The sequence below is a fragment of the Taurulus bubalis genome, assembly GCF_910589615.1.
Source record: "Taurulus bubalis genome assembly, chromosome: 4".
In the NCBI taxonomy this organism is placed as follows: Eukaryota; Metazoa; Chordata; class Actinopteri; order Perciformes; family Cottidae; genus Taurulus; species Taurulus bubalis.
The window spans coordinates 31,045,738-31,071,428 of record NC_136592.1 but is presented as its reverse complement, the minus strand read 5'-3'; the positions used below and the strand labels follow the sequence as shown (position 1 = coordinate 31,071,428).

The following is a 25,691-nucleotide window of genomic DNA, read 5'->3' as shown; positions in this document are numbered from 1 at the left end:
GATTTAAACTCGCGGTTGGTCATGTCTCATTACAATTATTAGGCAACATCCATTTTTTTTCCTTCTTAATTTATTTGTCTTCATTCACCTAAATTAAGTGTCAATTTTGACCAGTCCCATCCCCAAGAAAAATGACAAATTCTTAACATTAAGGAAAGCACACGTCCTATAAAAAGGTTTTAATTCTGAAAGGATGACAAGATGACAAGAGCCAGGGTCCTAAATACAAATTATAGAGCAGTCCCACAGAGATTAGCTTGGTGCAATGGTGTCAACATAAAATTGCATATCAATCGATCTGGAAAATTAAAGCGTACTCTGTCTCACATCAGACTGTTTTTAGTCTTCTGACGAGACAATTTCAAAGTCAAGAAAAACAGTAGGTTAAACGATGCTAAACACCTCTTTTAAGTTACAATATGGGGCAAGACATTCTGTTACGGCCTCTAACAATTCACATAGCTGTGCAACTGTTTCCACTAATAAAGGCAATAGTAACAGTATGTTACTGTATATTGGTTTTCTCTACACTCCATAAGGTCAGAGGTTCATGCACATCAGAGACAATCACTGCACATGCAATCATTTCTCAATGGAATCTATTGGAGGCTGTGGAAAAATATCTTAAACCTGCACAACTCAAACCTCTGCGCTTAAACCATTTCCCTGCTCAACAATTACAAATTATGGACAACACAAGCTTCTTTACAGTTAAGATAATACACTAACTGATAAATCAAGCTCTTAATGAAACACACTCTTCAGAATGTACCAAACCAGTAAAAAGAAAAAAACAAAAACAAAAAAAAGACTCAAGATTTAACAATTTGTACATTCTAAAGCTGAACCAGGTTGATGACAAACATCAAGAGTGAGTGGAAAATTCAAAAGTGAGAAAGCCCCGTGTTTTCAGGACATCTGTGATGGAGACAGCTGGGCCTTCCTCATGGAGCGTAGGGCCTTTTCTCTTAGGTGTTTCTCCAGATCATCCAAGCTGTCATCTACTTCACTGTCTGATTCCTAAATGAAAAACAGCATGAAATACACGCCTATCAACCTGCCACAAATACAAAATGCTGGTGAATGTCAATCAACTAAACAACAACCACTACTTCTGTGTTTTCCGTTGAGCAAAGCACAAGGGCCTTGGACGCTAAAAAACACAGAAACTAGACATCACCTTTCTTGACTCTCCATCCTCCCCACCGTGGTTTTCGTGTCCATCTCCAGTCACAGCGCCGCCACTCTTCTCCTTCTTGTGCTTCTTGTGCTTCTTGTGCTTCTTCTCCTTCTTGTGCTTCTTCTCCTTCTTCTTCTTTTTCTTCTTTCCACTACCGTCAACATCTGAATTCTGCAATAAAAAAACAACATTAACGATGCTACTGAATTACTCCAAACAATCTCACAAGTATAAAGTTTCAAGTATTACGTTTATAATACTTTATATTTTTGGATTTGGTTTACAATTTAAACTAAGCTAAAGTATCAAACCTTGTTTGGGGATTGACTGCCGGAAGCACTGCTGGCTTTTTTGGCTGGTGGTGGAGAGCCACTGGCTGAGTGAGATGGCGAGGGGGAGGCAGATGCAGGGACTGGACGTTTCTGAGCTGCTGGCTGGGGGGAAACGGATCTGGACCTGGAGGATGCTCTCCTCATAGGCTGGGGGCTTGGAGATGGTCTGCGGAGAGGACGAAAAAGTGACGTTCAAAAAGGGCGATGGCACATGTGCAAAACAGGTTACACAAAAACAAAAAGATAAAAAGTGGAGAGGAATATCATCTTCCTCGCTTACCTCTGGTTGTTGCGTGGCTCTGGGGTGCGGGACACTCTGCGGATGGGTTTGCCACCGTGTGAAGGGGACTGCTGTCTCCGCTGGTTAGATGGGGATGAACTGGTGGTTTCAAAACGCCTCTGAGGACTGGTGGAACCCCTAACGGGGCGACTGCGGTTTGCAGGGGACGGGGAGAGGTGGCTGGCAACAGGGGATCGTGTCTCCCTGCTCGGCCTGACAGAAGGTAACATGGGGCTCCTCCTGTGTCTGGCTGGAGATGAGGATGGAGGTGTGCGTCTCCTTTGAGGAGGAGAACTTCTGCGCTTGGGCGACCTGGAGACGCGTCGCTTGGCCCCCGGAGAAGAGCGCTTTGCAGGAGAGCTAGACAGCTTCCTCTTCTGTAGAGGCAAAGGTGAGGGGCTGTAGCGACGCTGTATAGGGGGAGAATATCGTCTGGGGGATGGAGAACGACGACGGGGAGGTGGGGAAGGAGACCTGCAAAATGCCAAATTGAATTGTCAAAAATCTCTTTTTTTGAATTTTCAGATATTAAAATGATAGCTGAAGAGATCAAATGAAGAAGCCTGTACCTTCTTCTAGGAGGAGAGGGAGTCCTGCGACGGCGTGGGGGAGACGGTGTGCGACGTCTGCGTGCAGGAGATGGAGAACGTCTTTTCCTGAAGGAGAAAAACAAAAAACAAAATGAATATGAATACACAACATGATCAACATTTGACTAAATATCAAATGAAATTATTCAGATGCCAAAGTACGAACCTCGGAGAGGCATCCCTGTGTCGCCTCCGTGGGGAGGGTGTGCGGCTACGTCGCCTCCTGACTTCCCCGTTTCTGGCTCCTGGCCCCGCTGTTGGCCTCTTGGGTCCCTCGTCTGCGGAGGAGGAAGACCCTGTATCTGAAACCGAGCAGACCGAGGACATCAACAACCGTTTAATTACAGCCTTAACTGTATGCTGTGAGGAGAAAACACCAAGGTTGGGATTTGGGCACAGCTTCAAACGTCCATGAAGACGTTGAGAGCAAGATGACATGGACAGAGACTTGGTTAGAGAGGGGTTGGGTATGGGGGAGGACAGAACAGGGATAAAAACACTTATAACCTGAAGAAGTCTGTCGATTCTGCCTGCGATACTGACGCCGCTGCTGCACCGAATCTGCTGTTGCCCCTTTCTCATTTTTATCCTCCTCTGAAATGTAGAGCATTGAGTGTCTCATCAGTGAAACAGACTGCCATGGAAAAGTCAGAATACAGAAAAAAAAAGGATTTGTATCCACGGGCCCTGAGTTTTTATTAGCTTTCTACATGGCACAGCGCAATTTGACCATAGATACTACTTTTGCCTCTTGTGTTATTAGTATTACGCGTTTTATCATGTTCCCTTTTTGTATTAACACTCAAAGGGGTATCAAAACACAATTATCAAATCACTAATGGAGGTACTTGGGCATAGATGTAATATTCTACACTGCAAAAAATGTATTTGCTGTAGTCTAAAATATATATATTTTTTAAAACAACCTAATAATGAACTTGAGGTAATTACTCATTTTGGGATGAGCTTGAAATAGAAACGGTCACAAGCCCCAGGCAATCTTTTTTCTTCTTCTGCACAGGTAGACTAAGCTCCCATTAGCTTTTGTAATCTTACCATGTAGAACATTTCAATTGGCCCAAGCATAAATATTGCACAATTTGTAATGGGACTTGGTATAAACTCAGTATGGTTCAAATAACATCCGCCACCGTGTCCCTTCCTGCTGAAAACCAGAGCAAACGGTCTGGGCAAAAAGAGTCTATTTCTAAAAGTTCAAAGTGACTGGGAATGCCACACAACCGGCATCACAGTGTGTGAGCCGTAAGGTCACAGGCCCCCGTGGTTCTTTAAACAGACATAATTTGACGCTTACCTGACTCGGATCCTTCAGAAGGTCTGGGCTTGGCATTATCAGATGGAGAATCCCCCCTTCCTCCTGGTTTTCGCTTTAAACCTGCAATTTAAAAAATAAATAAAAGATTTAAAATAATGAGATCCCACTTCTAAAACGAGGCAGCCGGCATCGTCAGTATGAGACAATGGAAAAAACCATAAGGATCGTACCAGATGATCTGGCTGGTGACGCAGAGCCTCGGCCCCTTCTGGCCCGTGGAGATGGTGACCGCCTGTCCTTCCCTGCAGGGCTAATGGGGTTGTCAGGATGCTGGACTTGTTTTCGGGGTGGTGTGTTAGATATTCTTTTCATAGCTTTCTTAGGCGAGCGAGAGTTGGAGGAGCTGCTGCCAGAGGATGACGCAGAGCGAGAGCGCCTCCTGCAGGACACAAACAATAACAGCATTAAAAGTATATTCTCAGAAGGGAAAAGCTGGTTGCACATCGTCTGCAATGTCGGTAGCCAGCGTCATGATAAAATCAGAAGATGTTAGAGCGGAACTAAGCCTTCAAGACTAAATGAGTGTTCCTTTAACCGCCAGGCTGCAGCTACTGACCTGCGGACAGGGGAGCGTCTATGTCTGTTTCTGGAGTTGGGGGGGCCCCGTCTAGGGGGGCTCCTTCGACGAGGAGACATCCTCCTTCTGGGACTCGGTCTTCTACGAGGGGAGTAAGATCTGAAATGGAGAGAGAAGGCGAAGCTTTGAATTTCTTTTCAATGTTTAAGAACTTTAACATCCTTGATTTGACACATACATTTGTTCAGAACCAGATGACTCCAAAATGACTTAAATGTCAGACATTACCTGGAACGGGAGCGTCGCCTGCGAGTGCGGGAATGAGAACGAGAACGGTGGTGAGGTCTTTCCCTCCTGCTGTCCTTCTCCCTCTCCCGAGACTTGGGCCTCTCCTCTTTCTTATTGGTCTTCTCTGGTGAAGCTTCTTTGACTTCAGTCACTGTGTCTGGATTCACCACCTCCACAACTGCGTCACTGCAGGACAGAGAAAGAAGTTCAAATTCTAAATGTTACCCTCAAGGTTTTTTTTTTTATATCTAAAATAAAAAAACTACTGTGCTATACTACCGGTTTCCAAGATGGAATATAATTATAGATGAAAATTGCTTTTGCTTCAGTGCAAAAAAAACGACAATGTGACCCCAATCAATTAACCCTGAATGAAAGTACTAATGTTGAATAAATTTGATCGAAGAACGAAATGAAATATAAAAACCAAAATCCAGTGGTTTCTATATTAAAACTACAAACACATAACTACTGACTTTGAACAAGAGACAAAAATTGTACATATTAAGCAAGGAAAGTATTCTACAAACCAGGTAGATGGAGTTTCTACGATGACTGCTTCTGGCAGGGCTCCGTCTAATGTTTCTGACTCCACAATCTGCTCCAAAGGTTTCATGGGCAGCTGCATCAGAGGTGGAGGGGGTGAGCTGCTGGCAACTGGACTGGCTTTGCGTCTTGGGGAGCGGGAGGCGCTACGTTTTCTTTCCCGCTTCACTGGCGACCTTCGCCGTGGCGATGGTGACCGTGTCTTCCGCCTGGACAGAGAAGAAACAAACACAATATAATTTCATGCTTCGTGATAAACACACAAATCTCGTTTGTTCACTGGGGTCGATATTGAAGACATTTCAATTTGTTTTTTATATATATATATATATATATACACACCTCCTTGGGCTTTTTGACTGAGCCCTCTCTCTCATGTCCTTTTCCTTCTTTTCATCATCGATCTTCTTCAGAGAAGCTAGCTTCTCCTGTTCAATCTACCGGAAATGGGAAAACAATCACATCACTATGAGCAACAATATGTTCTGACCAGCAATGTTCATATACTCTCATCTCGGGTGTCAAATGCTAAGTTCAATGTTATGGTTCTTTTAGGACACATCCACCCTGACTATTCCAGCTTTTTACAAACGTGTGTTTGAGAAATTGTCCATGCTGTTTCTACCCAAAACATTGTCAGACGTATTTACTGCAGCCTTTTTCCTCCTGGGCTACTTGAACCTCAAACTGTCAACAACCACAGAGCCATGGCCTTCCTACAGCTAACAGTGATATTTAGCCAAATTGCCCTTTGGGGAGAAGCTCACCTGTCTCTGTTTAATTTCCTCCTTCTTCTGTTCCAGAAAAGCAGACGGGATGCCAGCAATGTTCTCCTGGGCACTCAGCAGCAGGGGCCACAGGTCCCTCATGAACTCCCGGGCATTCTTCCCATTCAGGAAGCCTGTAAGGTTGATCTGCATCATCTTGCTGTCCGGGTGCTGTAACACACACACGAAGGAGGAAGAGAAAAGACCATACGGCCATTGAAATAATGGAAGGCACAATATTAGGGGGGTGGGGGGGTTAGGATCCCACAAATGGGACTGCCTACCCTCTAGCATCACTAAACTGCTGTGACTATGTAATTAACCATACTCAAAACATGTAAGACACTGATTAGTATACTAAACATACCTGGGTCCAATAATTGATTGAATAACCAATATCAAAACAAATGTGAGATTGATTTAAATCGTACTCACATACTCAAACTGAGAATGTGAGCTAGCTGAGGGGAGACATATCTAGGGATATAAAACTGCATGCAATGTTTCTGTTATACCCATTTCTGATTGTTATTCCCCAGATATACAATCAAGAACACAAAATATATTGTCATTATTTGATTTCCTCAGTACTATCCCCACCGCTTTAAATGTCTGTGTCCCTACCCACCCCTTGTTCTCCGGTCTCCCCACAGTCTACACTTCAGGAGTTAAACAAATAGCCACAATACAGAGTGCATTAAAACCCAACACTGCAAGTACAGTTCCGGTGTCTTCAGTGAGTCCCGTGGGATCAGTGGGCACGGAGCTCCCATGGCTTGCTTCCGCCTCCCTACTGCTTGAGACTCAACCACCTTGAGCTTAATGTTATATCATTTATCTAAATTGCAAGAGACGAACAAGCAATAATGAGTACACAGTTACACAAAAAGGAGTTTGTTTTTTTCAACAGCTGAAGAATTATTGCGAGATACCGTAATCTCAATAAAAATGTCCCTTTCTGACCATTATGCAACAGTACCCTTTAAACTTAGCGTTAGCCCAACCCACCCCCCAAAAAAGCTATGGCAAGCAAAAGATCAAATGAATATATATATTTGATGTGCAGTGCTGGTGTCATATTTGATATTATTAAATGAATACCTGTGTTTTTTAGGATCTGAAGAGAATGAAAGTCATTAACGAAGTTATTACGCATTCATAACATACTTGCATTGAAGTATATTATGGGATGGAATCCTAGTAATATTAATAAAGGATACTGTGTAAATTACTTGTAAATTATTTCCCTCCCATTAACCGGTTTTCCCCCATTTCAAAAAGTAAGCCTGTGCAATGGAAATTACTAGGGGTGTAAAGATTAACCGATACACGTCGGAATATCAATACAAGAGTCTTAAATACGGCGACGTCGATACAAAACTCTGAATCCGACTGAAATTTTGACCGCCATAAACTGATATAGACTGAAATGTCTGTGTATACGAGAGGAAAGAGAGCTAGCGTGGTCATAAACTATAAAAAGTCCCCAAAAAACGAATGGGAACACAAGAGTTTTGGCTATGTTTATTGGCTAGACTTAAGCATGCGCTGTTAGATTAGCGCCGCTAGCTTAGACCACCTAGTGTCTTCTGCTGGAATCTGCTTTAGGTCCTAGTGTCCCACTGCTGCCTTATTGGTAGTATAAATAGTTGCATGCTGCTATACTAATGTCAAAAAAATTAAATACAGCTCCTTTAAGTTAAACTAAATCTCATTTTTTACACGGTTAACTGCATCAATAGCGCAGATCATGTATCGACATGCGTATTGAATTGTCTTGCGAGTGAAAAATACACACCCCTAGAAATTACCAATTAGTGGGGTCCAAATTAAGCTTTTTTTTTTTATCCTATGGGATGAACATTACAGCCCTATTGGCAAGAAGGATTGTGTTCAAGATCAAGACCACTACAGTTATTTCAAATAGCCTTCCAGTGTAAAATGTAACTTAACACCAAAAAGAAAAGTATCGTTTTACATTTGAAAATCTCAAATGTGTTGCACATTTGACAACATGCAACTGAGACACTGAGTGTGGTCATCGGTTCAACAGATTTGTTACAGAATAACTCACAATCAGATTAAAATATGTTTTTTGTTGACCTCCAGAAGTTGAAGTTCTCAACATGCTACAGTGTGCGTTCATGGCACCCTCACATCATTGTACGGTGTGGTTACAAGTGCAACAGAAACCGCTTCAGACCAAACCCAACAGAGGTGCAGAAGACATTACATCTTCAATCTGAGGTGGTCACTGAGAGGATAGTTTTCAGCTTGGTGTTAAAATACTCAAGACAGTTACTCTCTAAAAGGAAGCGATCCATTAATCTTAACAACAGGGATCTGGGCCGTTTAATGATGCACTGCAAATACCTACATGATTATGGCATTGTTCAGGTGTGTCTTTGACTGACATTATATTGGTGATCCCTGCATATAACTCACCTCAAACCACACACTGCATCATGAAGGGAGAGTTGGGCTCAGTGACTTTGGGCTCAGGAGAGAGCTAATTAGGTGTTGGTGCTATACTTCTGATGCAAGGTATAACATCCATATTGGTTCAGGCCTTTTAAATCATAAATCACATCATCATTAGAAGACTGCTGAATATAGGCACTTTGTCACATAACAGCAAAACATAGTTATGTCAATATTAAATCAGTTTACACCAATTGTTACTTTAGCCATTCAATTTGACTAGGATGTGCAATTATTTGATTATATCCCTTCTTACTATAATGCCCTTAAATTTATGACACTTTTGAAAAACAAAAACACATAAAATACATTACCTTATCCTCAAGTTGGTTAAATATAAACTCTATGACGACGTCATCCTCGAAGCCCAGAATCTCGGTCACTCGCTGAGTAATCCAAGGTTTGATGACTTCTAGGTTCACTTTGGTCATGTCCACCTGAGGGTGAAACGGTTTCATGCACTCAAAAAATAATAGTCATACCATACAATTTGTTTGGGAACGACGTGAGTACTGACACACTGAAAAATTGCAGATGTGGGTGATTTCATACCTTCTTGTCCAGACATTCTGCAAACTTCAGCTGCTTCAGCAGTTTCTTCTGCTTGTTGCTGAATCGGTTGTCTTGCTCCGCACTTGTACCCTAAAGAGAGAAGAAGAAAAAAGTAAACAATCAACTCTCAGACCCGCATATAAACGCGACATCGTGCTAGAAACACGCCTCATATTATTCCGTCCAGTTGCAAATAACTTCCTCGGTGTTTGCATCGTAAACGTGAACGCGCGAACACAGCGGCGACACCGAAGCCAAAACATTGAATCAGCAAACATTAAAAGTGCGTGCGAACATGTTCTTTTAAACGTTTAAAAAAAAAAAAAAAACACACACACATTTGATAACGTCAGATCACGTGATCACATATGGTCAACGTGAGCCAGGCATGACATTGATACAAATAAGCTAACGTCAGCTAAGCTAACAGCCAGCATGCTTAATCCTCCTCCGAGGGGAACTAAGAGGCTACCGTCGGCCTCGTAGATTCCTCGACCGGCTAGCAGAGACGGGACACCAACCTATCAAATGAATGGAGCTATTCAGTGCACTTTTAACGTCACGTCTTCTTATTTCAGCCAGCGTTGGCGTAGCAGTGGTCGTGACTAGCCTACGGCCAGAAACGATGCACCACACGGACGCCATCTTTAGCCAGGGCTAACACGTTAGCCGTAACTGCCGTAAGCTAGCTAGGCTGGCTTGTCTATTTCCTGCAACTATGTCGACTCCAAATTAACATGCAGGAGTTACGGGTTTATAGGCCACGTGTCGTCAAATGAGACCATAGTGCAACACACATCAATTTAGTAAAACCACGCAAACTCTGGAAATAGCCCGGTATCAAACACGGTTCTTGTCGTGTAACGATATCAGTTGATAGACGGAGCCCCGACCATAACGTTACCACAACGTCCGACTCCATGGCCCTCCACCCAGAAACCAGCATATTAACGCTCCAACGATGATTATATCTCCATGTTTCTCAGCTGCGAAACACTCACGAGTATGACATAATTTCCCATGTACTTACGCGGAAGAATCCCGCGTCCATTATCAGAGAAAATGGATATTAACAGGTGCTGTTGAGAAGGACGTGCGCTGCTCCGGTGAAATTCTGAGTGGCGAGCCGGATGACGGGGACGCGAGCGCCTCTACAGACAGAAACGAGCACTGCATCTACTGTAACGAGCGGAGACGAGATGCCCCCGGACCCGGATCCTGCTTTATCAATACAATGAAGTGGGAAGCGTTCTGCAGAAATTCTGCTTTGGTAGAATTAGCATAACCAACACATTGCACTTGTGGAATTACCCAATATGCAGAGGCCCCCCTTTTCTGAGAGTTATAATAGTATCTTACATCATAGATTTTTAATTATTGATGAATTACTGGTAGTACAGAAACTGCCGGTTGAATCTATAACAGTGCGTCATATTATAATTGTGATCATGTGTAAAAACTAGCAACTGGTATTTATTCTTCCTGCAATGTAGGAAGGACCTCAAAACTGTACTTAGTTCAACTATAATCAATACTATTTATCAGTATCACCCGAAACATCTACATGAAGATCAACAATTCACAAAAAAAAACAATTCACTGCGGTTTGAGTAAATAACATTTTTATTAATCAAATTCAAAAGTACACTGGATTTTCTTCATGCATTGCTTTCCAAAGCAATCTACAGTAAATAAGGCTTCATTTGGTATAGGTGCTCATTCATAGCTAAAATCACACAGCTGGCCAAAAAAGGCAAAATAAAGGCTTCCCGTTAGATGCCACAGCAAGGGTAGCGAGGATGCGAGTCACATGACATTTGGAAATCTCTAAAGTCCTTTGTTGCTCTGTCTGAGGCAACATGTGTTTAGTGATGCTAATACCATGATAACAATTAAAAACGACAAAGATTGAGGGGAAGTTTGACAGTATATTATTCCCTGAAAAAGACTGAGATGTGTGTGTGTGTGTGTGTGTGTGTGTGTGTGTGTGTGTGTGTGTGTGTGTGTGTGTGTGTGTGTGTGTGTGTGTGTGTGACATCTCACTCTCCACTGTCTATTGAGAGCCTCTGACTGAGGATTCCTACTTTACTTTACAAACAGGCCCTGGCTCATTGCTGTAATATACCAGAGTAACGGAGGATACTGGTTGACAACATGTGAAGATGGAAGTGAAAGGAAGTGTGTCGTGGATAAATGCAGGCTGAAGATAAAGTCAGGGCCAGGCCATTGGTTAGTCTTTGTGGAGCAGTGTTTTCACTAGCTGACTGGCAAACCCTCGTTTGTCCTCTTTTCTCGAATGGAGCGCAGCATGTCTGACACCAGCTCCTCGAGCCGGAAGGCCGGTGCCCAGCCCCAATCTCTCCTGGCATTGTTGTCATCAAACCTCACGGGCCAGCTGTCTGCTGCAAAGTGACACGCAACACGACCACATTACTTCCATCACATCAGTTACAATTGAAGATGGCAATAGGAATCGTGTCATTTCAAAATGAGATGAAAACTCAAAAACACGGCAAACCAGTATAATGTTTTTAACAGACTGAGTGTTGTGTGTATGTGTGTGCACCACGTCGTACCGATGTTTTGGCGGACAGAGTCGGGATTGTAGGTGACCTTGAGGTGAGGGAGATGCTTGCGGATTTCTTGCGCCACCTCTTCTGGAGTGAAGCTCATGGCGGCGATGTTGTAGGTGCGCAGAGACAGCTGGCACTCGGGAGCCAGCATGAACTCTATGGTGGCACGGTGGCAGTCAGAGATATGCATCATGGGAAGGCGGGTGTCGGGACGCAGGTAGCACTCGTGGTGACCCGTGCTGAGGGCATCGTGGAAGATTTGAACGGCATAGTCTGCGGAGAAAGAGGTAAGGAGGGCCTTGTCCATAACATCAAGCATGAATATATGTGGCATATGCAGATGGAGAGGTGATACAATACCTGTTGTTCCTCCCCCAGGCGGGGTGTTGACCGATATCACACCTGGGTACCGTAAGCAGCGGAAGTCCACACCATATTTATGATGGAGATACTAAAAAAAAGGATTATATTGAGATGTCACGAAAATGCAGCAAATGGATGCATCAGAATACCACGTGCATGTGTATGTACATGTGCATTTTAGGACTGACACACCTCCCCCATCAGTTCTCCGTGCACTTTGGACACGCCATAGATGGTTCGAGGTCTTTGGACACAGAGGTCAGGGGCCGGGTCACGTGGGGAAGAGGGCCCGAACGCTCCAATGGTGCTGGGGACAAAGAGGCGCAGGCAGTTCTCTAGGGCCAAGTCCAGCACATTATGAAGGCCTAGATGGACAGCAGAACATCCAGTTTAAACATAATAGCCCCTAAAAAGGCGGCATACATGTGAATGGTGAGTGTATTCAGCGGACCTGTGATGTTGATCTTGCGTGCCAGAGCCACATTAGCTTCGCCCACAGCACTAAGCAGAGCGCTGTAGTGGATCAGCCAAGTGACCCGATAATTTACGATCAGCTCTCTGAGATGTTTGTAGTCCAACACATCAGCGTATACAAATGGACCTGATGGGGAGAGGGAAGAATATTCGTAAACGAAAGGTTTAAAGAGCACGTGTGAATTGGAGAATACAACATATCTGGTGAAAAGAACTTGATTTAGATTTGCATACCACTGTTGAACACATGAGGCGAAGGCTTCTTAATGTCTGACAGGATCACATTATCGGTTCCAAACTGTTTCCTAGACGTTGATGGAGATAAGAGGAAGTTCAAATTTCAAACGTTTTTCACAAGCTTTGATGTCTCAGGAATGTTCCGCACATCTCACCTCAGTATCTCTGCCAGTCCCACACCTAACTGCCCGAGGCCGCCTGCATACGGAGACACCGTTTAGTATTTGCGCTTGTCAAGAGAAAACAAGAAAGTGTTTGGAGTTTGGTACAAAAGTGGAGTCAATGTTTTTTGGGTGCACTACGCTTCAGCTTTTTGTTTGTTCCAAAGCTTTATCCCGGGACAAAACGTGACAGCGGGCTATTATTCTCCCCTCCAGTCACTCATTGGCTCTTTTATACCAACAGCACTGTCTGTACGCATCCTATTGTGATGAGTCAAAACGGTCCTGCTGCTGGGGCACAGTGAAAAACAACTTGAAAAATAAAAACTACAATACACGTGTCTACACTCATGCCATTGATGCCACTTGCATTTCATTTAAACGTTGGATCTGCTTGGAAGTGAGCAACTCTCTCATAACCCTTAGGGCACTCAGTTTCTGTTGTAACTGCTGTGCGGACAGAGTAGAACACAGTGAAAGTGGTAGAAAACAATAGTAGCTTGTTTATGTAGCTCTGGAAAAGTCCACTTTTCTCTCCATCTTTATCTATTAATAGTTCATTTAAAAATACATATATATATATTACCTGTGATGAGGACACGGGGATTTTCCTGAATAGGTGGAGTGCTGCAGGTGTCCAGGCTGTTCCACCTGCTCATCTGCCTGGGCAAACAGCTCCAGCTGCCACCGGGCAAACTTCGCCCCTTGCCGAGACAACCTCGGCAAAACAGGCCCAGCGCAGCTGCGGTGGGCCTAAAGACCCCTGGTTGCATGTCCAGTAGCAGTCCTTAGAAAAGCAAAAACGAACGTTTTTATTGTGTTGATGATCATTGTGGTTTTAAAATAACAATACAAACAAATAAATTAAGTAGGGCACAGAAAACGTTTTTTTTTTTACCTGTTTGCTGACAAAATCCGAAATCCCAGATTCTTGGTCCAAAACCAGTGGGTGCAATTTAGTAAATCCCAAACGGTTCCTCTGAACTAAATTACGAAATGAGGGCTGATAAGATAGTTCTCGAGGCATTTAAGTGTCCGATTGAGAAGATTAGCGTCCGATTGGTCACCGCCTCAGTTCATCCAGTAACCACTGGATAAATAAGCAGGGGTAGAAAGTCATGCTGGACTATGTGGCTCTTGTCCACGTTGTGTAATCACCGGGGCCGGTGGCTCTTGACCGAACGGGACTACAGTCTCCAGCTTGCAAAGCTCCGTGTGTGCAAACATGCTGACTTGCAGTGCACAGGGATTTGTATTGTGAAGAGTGTTTAGCTGAGCTTAACAGGACTGGGAGGTTTGCCTGTCATATACGGCCTCCTTCTATTGATAATATTGTGAGTGGATTTCAGAAAATAAAAAAATAAATGTATATATTATCATACATTTTTTTAAACAATAGTTTTTAAATGTGTTGGAGGGGGAAGTAAACATCCATAAATGACATTTTTCTAATAATATTTTTATGAAAGAATACAAAAAGTGCTATACATTAAAACACAGTAGGTTGTCAAACATTAACAAACAATAACATGTTCCCAGTCAAAAGGCATTGCACTTTGGTATTGTCCCTCCTTAGAACATGTTCAACACGGGGCATCAGCTGAGCGCCAGCTTCCCCCACTCAGTGATCATGTTCCTTATCTCCTCCTGAGCCTCTTCAAGGTGACGAGCCTGCGGGGTCCACCTCAGAAAAAACCCTGAGGATAAGACGAGGGCTGGAGTCAGCATCAACGCTTGATGAATCAAATCCTAGAATCGTCAAAGCTAGCAACACAGTCGGTGTACAACTCTAAATAATGAAATCACTGGGCGGACGTGAGAGGCTGACCCAGCATCACTGCTGACACAAACCACAGATCAAAAGCTAGGATTATGGTCATGTCTGTCCAAAATGTCATCACTTCATCAATTTACCCTATTAGACATGAGTGTGAAATTGTCATAATTAGCATATGCATTCTTAAGTTATGGCCCAAAATGTGTTTCATGAGAGTAAGTGGATGTACTACCCACAAGCTGCATAAAAGTTACCTCTCCAAAGCTGCAGGGACTGAGGGTGGACTGAGGGCCAGATCGCTAGCTCGGTGGGCTCATACAGGGGGTTAGAGTAGCAGTCCCTCTCCCTGGGCCTCAACAGGGCCCGGAACAAACAGTGAGTGTTCTCCTTCACTCCCAGGGCGCACCTGAGAGGGAAGAGTGAGGTGGCCGGTCACTAACACCTCGTGAAGATGGTTTGGAAGAACGAAACGGTTGAGTTCGGCCTCAGCCTGAAGACTGACCTCTCCTGGTGGCTGTTACACAGGAAGGTGCCGTAGTCCGACGCGTAGGCCTCAGTCGCCAGCCTCAGGAGCAGCGCCTCAGAGAAGCCCAGTGCCAGAGGGAACTGACGCCACAGCTGCCACACACAGTCCAGCAGCAGCAGGAAGACCGGGGACTCCTGCTGGAGACGGGCGTGGGAATACGCCGAGTGGGCACATCGCTGCCGGAACGGGTGTCCTGCCTGGAGGGAGGAACACTCATTCACGTAAACATGCATGCAGTGCACACGGTACTGCTGGTCATTCTCCGAGTCTATTCCAACTCATCACATAGGGATCATGTCGGGGCACAGTTGAAATATCATCACTAACTTTATTGATCAATTTGTGCAACTTGTGCCACTTCAGACTTGTCTGTTTAACTCTGAAGCACGAAGAACAACTGTCCTCCATGTGATTTTATCTCCTAATTTAATTGATCGTAAAATGCCAAATTGTTTTGTTGGTTATTTTGTTGGGGTGCAACATTGAAAATATCGTTTCATGGTTCTTGAGTGGAGAAAAAAAGAGGGATGTAGAGGATGGTGATGAGAAAAATGAGTTCCCCTGAAATATTGAGAAATGCTAAACTAACCTGGAGGTAGAATTGTTGGAGAAAGGAAACATTTGGAAACAATCCAGTTCCGTTGAATCCATAACCGCTACATGCAGCACACTGAATATGATGTTTTTTTTTTCTTAAGACATTTCCTGTAAAGGGGTAGACTGTGGAGCAATATCCTTTGAGCAAGAGATGTGTCCATAACCACATGTGCTTGAAAAACAAGGGACAGCTCTGCAGCAAAACTGCAGATGTTAAAAGTAACAAAATGCAATAATCTCTCACGTTGGACTGTTATTTAGAAGGCTTCATTTGGATTATAATACAACACTAAAACTGAAAGCAGTAACCTAAAAACAGTCGTGAGTAACGCATTCTGTATTTATAAGATAGTAGTAATACATACTAGGTGAAGGGACCCTGTGTCACTGATACTATTCTTTTCGTTTTCCAATCTTTCAGCACACACACACACACACTCACCTGTACCCACTCCCTCTCCAGCAGAGCCAGGAAGCCCTCCAGTGTGCGAGAACATGGGTCCATGATGAGCTGAGCCAGAGTGCTGATGAGCAAAGTGGAGTCCGTCCCTTCAGAGCCGTGAACCAGCACCGAATGGCCGTCCCTGCACACAAACCAACAGATCCTCGACAGCTCAGTCCTGTTCCTCCTCCGTGTATTATAAAAAGCCGGTGCTCACATTATTTGTTATGCTATCCCCATGTCGTTGCATGCATTTGAACAAGATGAGATGTAACTCGATTTATTCTGAGGGAAGTTGCTGTGCAGCGGTTGCAAGTGGGAAGAGTGCAAATATAAAAAGTCTAAGATAGAAGTCTAAGAAATAAAATGCAAATCCAAAATGTAATGTGAGAGGCAAAAGGTTTTGTGCCGTACTGTCCCTCTAGACAAGAATATGCTGTTGACAAGAGATAACACACACACACACACACACACAGTGTGTAGTTCCTACCTCTCCACACACTCCGCCAGCAGCCCAGCGGTTGACAGGGCCGTTTGGACGTGAGACAGCCACTTTGAATTCTCAAGCTTACTGAGCCACCGGTCCATATTATGGGACTCGTCCCCGCAGGCCTCCACCAGCTTAACGAGACTCTCCTGCAGCGCTTTACCCCTGTGCGCGCACACAAAGACAAATGGGGTGCTTAGTTTGACAGGACGCGTCGGTGTCATGAGACGGTGAACTCCCACTCACCTCTCCATCTGCCTGTGCAGTCGCTTCCAGCTGCTGTAACACGAATTGGACTCAAACCCTCCGCCTGTCATCCGGGCCTGCAGCGCCTGCTGACCGGAGCGCGTGTCGATGACGAAGCCTCTGTCCGAGCCGTCGATCACAGCCTGGAGGAGGTGCTCGTCCTCCCTGCAGCGCTTCCTGTTGGCCCCCGTCAGCGGCTGGCTGCTGCGCATGATGACCTGAGGAGTTGGGTGCGAATTGTTGAGTAGCTGCACGGGTGGGGCGCAGGGCTGGCTGCAGAGGAACACGTACGCGCCTCACCATGCCGTTCTTCCTGTGGTAGTAGCAGAGGACGGGGAAGCGCCCCCCCTGTCTGAATTTGGCCGCCTTTTCCAGCATGTCATCCCCGGTGTGCTTGGGGACGATGACAGCCGGAGGGTAAGAAGGACACACTAAGTAGTCTCTGTTCACGGTGCTCAGCCTCCACCTGTCATGCTGCAAGCAGGGGAGAGAGAGAGAGGATGTATAAACTTTGTGTTAGTCTGACATCTTCTGCAAAAATGCCAAAGTGCAGCATGGGAACAAGGGAACCACCCCTATACGACAGAAATAAAGCTGCACAGCCAGGAGGCAGCTATCTTATCTTAGCTCGCCTGCATCTGTCAAAAGGCAAACAAGAAGTTGTGACTTTTGGCCGAGAAAGAGTCCAGGACATAATCTTCCATGCAACCAAAACGTGTTGTTTTGACACTAAGCTAACCGTCTCCGGGCATCGAGCGTGTTTCTCATGATGTCGTACCGCTCCTTCTAAACTCCCTTTGACAAAAGCTCAACTCATGGCAGGAATCAGGTGACGGATCTGCGTGAAACATGCAGGCGCTCCAGAGTAGCTTCTGCTGGGTGACGGACAGCCTGCCTGATGAAAACTAAAGATACGTCCTACATGTTCTGGGAACATTGTGCCTGTGAAACATGCAGCAATGCCGTAGCAACGCAACAAACTATACTCCCAGAGGAAGACGGAAGTCTATTAAGCACAAATTCAATGCTGTGTGCAGCACATTCTGAAGTTAAGGGGAAACCAATGAAAGCAAAGCGACAGGGATATCCTGAGTCTTGACCCAGGCATTCAATTTCCACTGCATTGCATTTTCCTGTCATGTGCTTGTTGGATCATTGTGTGTGTGTGTGTGTGTGTGTGTGTGTGTGTGTGTTATTATATGTTGCTTACAAGTTCCCTCATCTGACTGTAGTGCTTTTCAGGGGACGATAGGCCCCACTGGTCCTGCAGGCCGACACCAGAAGGCCTGTAGAAGAAAGGGTACATCTCCGACACACCGTCCAGACAGGACAGGGTCTGGAGAAAGGGAGAGAGGGATTTGTCGTCACCACTTCTGAAGAGAATGTTATCAGAAAGCACAGACGGAGGGAAAGGATTATTGTAGGAGTATTAGATGATTCATTGCACCTCGATGGAGCGAGCGATGTTGAGACACTGCTCCATGCCCGGGATGTCAAGCTGGAGCACACGCAGATCTTTACACTTGATGGTAATGGTTCCTGAGGATCCAGACATCCTACACACACACACACACACACACACAAATATGATTCCTACGCCAAAACAAAATAAAAACAAGAACCCTTCCTCAACTTGCCCCCTCTACGCCTCCTATTTGGACTCCAGCAGTGCAGGGAGTTTAAATAAAGGGAGGTGAACCCTCCTGCTGCCCACAGACACACCGGTGGTTTCAGCAAGCTCCACAAGACGCTGTTAGCGGCAAGCAACAGGTTATGAAGTTGACACATTGCAACACAAATGATGTCCAACCTTTGACTGCGGCCTTCAGTACAGAAGGGGCTGGAGTGGGCCAAAAGGTTTTCCACACTGGTTAAAAAGATTTGAGGAACAATGGAATTAGACAAATCAATTAGACATTTTGGTGTTGATTAGTTATGTTGATTAGTGTGATTATTTGCATGGTTATGATCCCTATAATTAAAAAAGTGCTAAAAAAAAAAGATCAATAAACCCTTATTAATTGCTGTATTAGTATTTTAAAGCAATCGAGCACATGATTAAGGCGGTTCACTGGTTTCTGTTGAATCAAATGTCATGTTTCAACCCCCGGTCCTCAAGGCCTCACCTTTTCTCGATGGCATCGACGTTCCTGAGGAGCAGGAAAACCTGCCGACAGCTGCCCTCCTCCCTGTCCGAGAACAGCAGGTGGTGGCCGGTGATGCACAGGGTGCCTCTGCTCGGCGGGTGCAGCGGCTGTCGGAGCACCACGTCCTCCACATTGGCGGTCTTGATGTGCTCAGAAAACTCCATCAGTCACAGAGCACAGGAAGATAAGAAAAAGAAAAAAGAAAAGAAAAACCTCCGCTGCTGAACTTCTCAGTGTCGCCAAATCACTTCCTCGCCTCTCGAAAATGAAAGCTCGCTCCTCTCTTCACCTCACGACTGTTGCGCTCTGTTTGCTCGCCGATAAGGAGCCTATAAATAGATATTTTGTCTCTAACATATCGCTAATGCTGCTACACCTTCCCTCGCACAGGTGGCTGTGCACGAGGCGGCTCTGGAAACACCGATGTGCTGCTTGAGGCGACGAAAAGACGGAAGTCCTCGTTTCCTGAGAGAAACAGCAGCACCGAGATGTGTCACATATTGCTGCTAAAAGTTTCGTTTAGTTTGGGGGGCGGGGGGTGGGAGGTGGGGGGAGCGGGGGCGCGGCAGCAGTGATGCGCGTGTTGTATAACAAATGACCGCTAGATGGCAGAATACTCAAAAGGAGAAAGCTGGTGCTGAACCTGACAAACATTGAGTTTTCTTAGTGCAAGGTGGAAGAAGTTTGAGTGTCAGCAATACTCAATTACAATTAAATGCACTACTTTTAATGCTACAATTGTAGCCTACATCGGGGATTACAATCATCAAAATGGGGAAGTCAAAACATTTGGCATGTTGAAGGTTATGGTATATCATGTTATTGTATTGGTGTTTCAGTGTAATGTTGGTAGTTTATTCCTCTCTAGTTGTGTATATATGTAACATTATCCGCAAAACAACAATATAATGCATTCAGATAAATGTAGCCCTTAAAAAAAAAAGCAAAGTTAATGTAAATGTATTGCAGTACAGTAGTGGAATATAACCAAGTATTACTAATTACATTACATTACTAATTATTCCCTTTACTTACATGTATTACATTCTTAAATACACTCTCTTGTGTTGTTATTTATTGGCGCCTTGTCTAGTCATATTGTGTTCATTTTGATTTTCTACTCTTTGCACGTTGTGACAAATTAAAATGTTTACAACACACATAAGTAATACAAATAATACAATACTTTCAATGCAATACTATCGTGTTAAATCATAAATCGAAATATCCTGATGCACAATTAGGACTTTTGTCGTCTTGATAATACCAATAACTTATTAGTCAAATTTCTCAGAAAATCGGATTATTTTGCTAAAGTTCCCAGTTATATGAGAAAATACTCAGTGCTTTTCATTTGTCAAGTATTTATTTCACACAAGAGTATACGAAATTGGGTTGTTTATTTGGACTATTTGATGACTGAATTATCAGAAAACATATTGCAATGCAGGACGTTTACTTGTTTATACATTATTGTAATGTTACTTGTAGTTAATTAAATAATCTGAATACTTCTTCCATCCCGGGTAAAGTATTGTATAAAGCAGCCAACACTCACTTCAAGAGTCTCCGTTACTTTCCAGCACAACATCTGTGGTTTAAAATGATGAAACAGACACAGCAGCATGTTATCACACGTCACTCTACATTCCCAAATAACTGTATTTGCTTGAATTAAGAGGGTAGAGTTTTACCTAATTATAAAAAATGTTCAATCGATATGTGACCAAGCGACACTTTGTTGTAAGTTCTCAAAGGAGTTCGTGGAAATCTGTCTTCCTAACAAACCGAAAAGAAAAGAATAAGCTGATCCAGCCTCCCCGTCCTGTCTGCGGGATGGGCGGTCACTCCTTCTTCGCCCTATAAAGGAGGCACGGAGCGGGTTGCGCTCCACAAAGCGGACCCCGCTGCGCCGATGGACTTCACGGAGTTGGAAGGAGGAAGAGGAGGAGGAGGAGGAGGAGGAGGAGGAGGAGGAGGAGGAGGAGAGTCCTCCGAGGGCGACGCGGATGACCTGGACAGCGTGAAGGCGCTCACGGAGAAGCTGAAGCTCCAGACCCGCCGGCCGTCCTACCTGGAGTGGCAGGAGCGGGTGGAGAGCCGCCCGTGGAAGGAGGAGAGCCACCCGGCAGACAGCCCGGGCTCGGAGGAGCCGGGCGGCTCCACGCCCGCGGTCACCAGAGACGAGAACTCGGAGCCGGTTGTGCGCAACATCTGTGGCTTTGACACTATCGATGATGCTCTGGACTTTCTGAGGAAAGAGCTGGTGAGTGACTTCAGCATCTCATTTTATCCCCAAAAAATGGATTACACTAGAAAAGAATGATTCTCATATTGGTGCAGAGGGGAAGTATTTGTCAAAGTTCCTTCTGCATGCTTGTGAAATAGATGTCTATCTCCCTACTCCGTCACCTCCTCAGGTGACAGTGATCAGCTGCATGAATGCCTGACTTAAATTAGGGCATGACTGACTTCCTGCAGTGCTCACAGCCTAAAAAAAACAACATGATCTGTGTTTTCTCACAGTCTCAGGCTGCAGCCATATGTTCCACATGATAAAAAGATTAAAAATAAACGAATATGAAAAGATCCAAGCTCCAAATGTATACTTTCTGCTCATTCTCCTCCCCTCCCCATCCCCCTCTTCCTCCCCCTGCTCCCCTCCTCCAGAGGGACATGCAGGTCCAGGACAACCGCCTGGCCCGGCAGCTGATCCGTCTGCGCGGGGAGATCCACCGGCTCAAAGTGGAGCAGGTGTGCGACCGCCACAAGGAGATGCTGGACGCCGCCACGTACGAGCTGGAGGAGTGCGGCGAGGAGTCGGACCTGCTGTGCGACATCCCCATGAAGGCGGCCTTCGCTCTGTCCATGCCGCTCAAACACCTGGGCCTCACCAAGATGAACATCAACTCCAGACGGTTCTCACTGTGTTAGAAAAAAAGATAAACCCCTTTGTTCGGGCTTATTTCCTCCTCGGGAGCTGTTGATAGAGTGAAGAGGGACTGAACGTGACTTTGCACCTTGGCTTGACATGCATGGGGAGGCCTCCGTGTGTGCACACCTGTATGGCACACGCCCCTTACTGTAATACTGGCACACCCTCCTGCTGGACGGGGCCCGGGCCGCTCGGCTGTTGACTGTTCTTTGCACGGTCATATTAATCAGAGCAGATAGATGAAGGCTTCGAGCTAGACCGAGATGCAAAGGTAGATATGGGATTATGGCATTAAATCTTATACCCAATGAGTTTGCATTGTAAATACAAAGTGTGCCACGTGTGCCAAGGAAGGGGGAAACAGATACATGGAGACTAGTACTGTTCTGCTGAAAAAAGAAGAGTGTCTTGGGGGAGTTTCATGGTTGCAGTGCAGGTCAGACCATTTTAAATCAGTGGTTCCCAACCTAGGGGCCAGGGGCCCAGACGAGGGGCTGCAAGATTAATCTGAGAGGTTGTGATGGGATTAACTAAAAAAAGATTTCCCATAGTCTTTGTTTGTTCTTTTTTTGGTGCTAATTACAGATAGTTACACTCTTCCGCCCTCTGGTTGAACTGGTTACATCCAGTGATGAGGGGTTGGAAGTTGTTTTATTTTAAGAGGTCACAATACAAAAAAAAAGGCTGGGAACCACTGCTTCACATCACTAATCTTTTTTTTTTTGTAAAAAAAAGTATGACATGTCTGGTCCGATAAAGAAAATGTTCAGCAACATTTTAAAATAATTGGCGTCCTTTGACAGAGCAGCATATTCCAGCTGCTGAAGCCTTCCTCCTCCACTGTCCCGACCACTATCCCCAAAGGAAGTGAGGGGTCACACTCACGCCTCTTCTTCATAAACCAAATATATCTCAATATCCTCCGCAGTGCGGTGACGGGACCCAGGAGGCTATGCTAACGCTTTTTATTTTCCATTACCGTCTCCAGATGCTGCAGAGCACGGTTTACAAATATACGGCTGGACAGTGACCAAGTTGTGGCTCTGGGAAATTATTGCAAGATAAGGGGTTTATTTTATAGAATTATATTATTAGTAACAGTAGGATGAATGAGATATTGTTGTTTAACAATATGAGATGTTGGTTTTAACTGTGTTGAATGTAAAAAATATAAAACAACTGTAAGCGTTATTGTTAAATCATGCTTCTGTAATATGAATGTATCTTTATGACAAATGAGAATAAAGAAAAATGCCTTAAAATTCATAGTTTTCTTGCACATGCAACAAAATATTAAAGAGCCTTTACCATATCTCCGCCAGTGGTAAATTGTGTTATTTTAGCGTTTAAAATGTTGTTTATTACACAATGAGAGCTTCAGCTTTGTGTCTTAACCAGGCTAAACGTCACCACATGCTCCATCACATCCATCCTCGGCCCTTAAAGCCATCCGGCACAACAGTGTCTTTCCTGCCACGAGACATTCAGGACCTGGTGTAATATCCAAACATAAGAATGTGGCCCCAGAGGGATTTTGCACAACCACAGACATTGTTGCACATAATTAGTCCAACAAGACATCGCATATGCCTCGGGGCTGTGCGGCTGCAGACTGCGTTGATCCTACTGTGGCATACCTCAGGACACAAATGACCTCTTGTGTGACGTTAGAGCTCGATAGTGGAAATTAAAATCCTATGGAAAAGGCACAGGGGCCGAGGTATTGCACCCCGAGGCCTCCAGGGAAGGCTTTGACAACAAGCTCATGCCACTCAGCTCTGCCCTGCAGATAGTTTCACTTGAACGCTTCCCTTCATACCATTTGTCATCGCGGAGAAGCTGGTATTACGGTGTTTGTTTTGAAACTAAACAAACTTCAAAATGCCTGCCTTTTGAGTTGGTTGAAGGCTGTTTTTAAAGTGTACATGAGTAAGCATTAGCAGCACAACTAAAGCAGCACTCGCTCTCAGGAAAGAGGCCAGCACCTGCGTCGCAAAGCCGGTTTGAAGGAGGCTTGGAAAACTTTCTGCGTATTGATAGTATCTTGATTCGATTGCGTAACAGAATGTGATTTCCAACCACATGTAGAAGTGTAGCGACAGCTGTGGTCCAGGGGAAACTAGGAATACCCTTCCAGGCTCACGAGGCCTGCCAAAAGCTGATTTTTTTTCTTTCCATCATATTAATGAGGAATTTTTGTCTGATAAAATCCTGCCCTCAGAGACAGATATAATACAATGGATGTTGAGATATTTAAATCAGCTCAGTAAAATACTCTGAAACACACATCACTATCAAAAAAAGCCCCCCCAGCAAGTGAAACTACCTCACTCTCCCTCCTAGATTTACGCTCTGCGGCTTTAACGGAAAAAGAGTGCGCTCAGGCGGTTTCACCAAATGAGACTTAATCTACGCTGTGGCAGTCTTCTAAGCACACACGTCTGTGCACTTCCTGTAATGTTTGGACTGACTTCCTGCCAGTGCGTGCTCTGTAGCAGCAGCCGTTCACCACAAGAGAAGAGACCCGCAGCGAGATGCCTGTCAGCGCCGGCTGAGAGCGTGGAAGCGTCGTGAGAGACCCCGACTCATGTCTCCTTTTCGGGGGCTGGTCCTGACCATAATGTGGCCTCTTGCTCACTTTTGCTTTAAATGAGGATTCGTAGGAGGGAAGTCCACTGATTGACATTTCTTAGTTTTTTCCTCTGAGTGACTCATTTTATCTATTAACTTCACAATTGACTTTGTTGTGAAAACCGAGGCCAAAGTCTATTTTTAAATGGTTCGCTGGCCACAACAAAAACAGACACAAACCACATGTGTGACTGACTAAAATAGCCCGGTTGTCTTCATACTAAACCTGAGGCCTGAAACCTTTACGGAGGGAAAACCTGCTTGGTCATACTGTAAATGTTGTACATTATTATACAGCCGCTAAGATCAGTGTGAGGCTGTGTGCAATATTTCCAAGTACTCTCTTGGACCACCACCTCAACCTTACACTGGCGCTCCTTACGCTAAAGGTCACTGACGCACAGATGTTCCACACAGCAGTAAAACAATATAAATATAACCTCACTTCACTTACAGCTGTATTGGAAACATCTCTGGGAGAGGGTGCTGTCCTGACCCCTTTACTATGGAGCCCATAACGTTCCATGTGCACTCACAGCTGCATGGTGAAGCACCTGTTAGAAGCTGCAGAGCAACCCTCAACCTTTCAACGACAGGAAACTCTGTGAGCCGCTCTCCTCCACTCCTCCTGAGTGTGTGTGTGTGTGTGTGTGTGTGTGTGTGTGTGTGTGTGTGTGTTTGCGGCATGTAGACAGACACACATCAGCACCTCTAGCACAGCATTAGATAAAGCAAGAGAAGCGGATGATGACATCTTCACACCCGGGTTTCCAGCGGTGAAAAACATACTTATTGCTAAATAGCTCTTTTGAAAATAAAAAAGATAACTATTCCAAAAAGAATATGTCGATGGCGGCGAGGGAAATCTGATATTGGACGCTTGAAGAGACATTTCTTATTTCAAGAGGTACGTTTCAAACTTGTCCATCAGTGTTAAATTAACGTTTAGAATATATAGAATGAAAAGACTGTGACTAAAGGGAAACATTTCCCTATAATTATCATATGTGCAATATATAATATGCTGCATAAATCGGAAGGTTTGTTTAGAGTTGAGAAAATCTTTTGACTTTTATATAATATATGAAAATTGTTGTTTAGTGAAGAATGATGTCCACACCCAGAATTTGCTCAAATCCATTGTTTGTTGTTGCATGATTTTAACATAAAGGCTTATTGCAATACATATTCAGATACTGGTTGTGTAATTTTATCTGTTGATAAAA

General features: G+C 44.6%; 4 protein-coding genes across 9 annotated transcripts; 1 reads left to right on the top strand and 3 right to left on the bottom strand.

Annotated features, from left to right (window-relative positions):
- Positions 1-164: 164 nt before the first annotated feature.
- Positions 165-10,005, bottom strand: srrm1 (serine/arginine repetitive matrix 1). Of its 6 annotated transcripts, none has more exons than XM_079217322.1 (17): positions 9,900-10,005; positions 8,870-8,959; positions 8,632-8,754; positions 5,837-6,007; positions 5,412-5,506; positions 5,054-5,278; positions 4,524-4,709; positions 4,275-4,394; positions 3,889-4,097; positions 3,698-3,778; positions 2,890-2,976; positions 2,549-2,684; positions 2,362-2,448; positions 1,793-2,266; positions 1,492-1,678; positions 1,181-1,351; positions 165-1,020 (listed from the first exon to the last, which is right to left on the bottom strand). In XM_079217322.1, exons 1-17 carry the CDS (start codon positions 9,918-9,920, stop codon positions 910-912), a joined length of 2,574 nt encoding a protein of 857 aa, XP_079073448.1. In that variant the 5' UTR covers positions 9,921-10,005; the 3' UTR covers positions 165-909. The 6 variants fall into 6 exon arrangements, with proteins under 6 accessions (XP_079073448.1, XP_079073450.1, XP_079073451.1 ...); XM_079217324.1 differs by having other exon boundaries at positions 165-1,013; XM_079217325.1 differs by having other exon boundaries at positions 1,207-1,351.
- Positions 10,006-11,125: 1,120 nt separating this feature from the next.
- Positions 11,126-13,450, bottom strand: tdh2 (L-threonine dehydrogenase 2; the record flags this gene model as incomplete). Its single annotated transcript, XM_079216709.1, has 8 exons — positions 11,126-11,271; positions 11,446-11,715; positions 11,803-11,893; positions 11,998-12,170; positions 12,257-12,406; positions 12,514-12,584; positions 12,672-12,714; positions 13,264-13,450. 8 exons carry the CDS (start codon positions 13,448-13,450, stop codon positions 11,126-11,128), a joined length of 1,131 nt encoding a protein of 376 aa, XP_079072835.1.
- Positions 13,451-14,273: 823 nt separating this feature from the next.
- On the bottom strand, positions 14,274-19,063 carry LOC306735645 (myotubularin-related protein 9-like; the record flags this gene model as incomplete). Its single annotated transcript, XM_079217140.1, has 11 exons — positions 14,274-14,374; positions 14,709-14,860; positions 14,957-15,177; positions 16,020-16,161; positions 16,510-16,671; positions 16,753-16,970; positions 17,053-17,226; positions 17,963-18,088; positions 18,200-18,308; positions 18,563-18,619; positions 18,879-19,063. 11 exons carry the CDS (start codon positions 19,061-19,063, stop codon positions 14,274-14,276), a joined length of 1,647 nt encoding a protein of 548 aa, XP_079073266.1.
- A 1,751-nt stretch (positions 19,064-20,814) lies between these two features.
- Positions 20,815-23,130, top strand: fam167b (family with sequence similarity 167 member B; the record flags this gene model as incomplete). The annotated part of the gene is made up of 2 exons (XM_079216829.1): positions 20,815-21,165; positions 21,570-23,130. The coding sequence occupies 2 exons, from the start codon at positions 20,815-20,817 to the stop codon at positions 21,831-21,833; spliced, it is 615 nt and encodes a 204-aa protein (XP_079072955.1). The 3' UTR covers positions 21,834-23,130.
- Between the last annotated feature and the right edge of the window lie 2,561 nt (positions 23,131-25,691).

Bases quoted from the DNA above. Each gene is read 5' to 3' on its own strand.
- srrm1 (XM_079217322.1), bottom strand. From the start codon at position 9,920: ATGGACGCGGGATTCTTCCGC. The intron at 4,710-5,053 runs GTTTGTAGAATA...TCTGTCCTGCAG, and splicing joins GTAGAAACTCCATCTACCTG to TGACGCAGTTGTGGAGGTGG. The intron at 4,098-4,274 runs GTCAGTAGCTGC...TGTGTCCTGCAG, and splicing joins AGACGCTCCCCTGTCCGCAG to GAGGCGCTCTCGCTCTGCGT.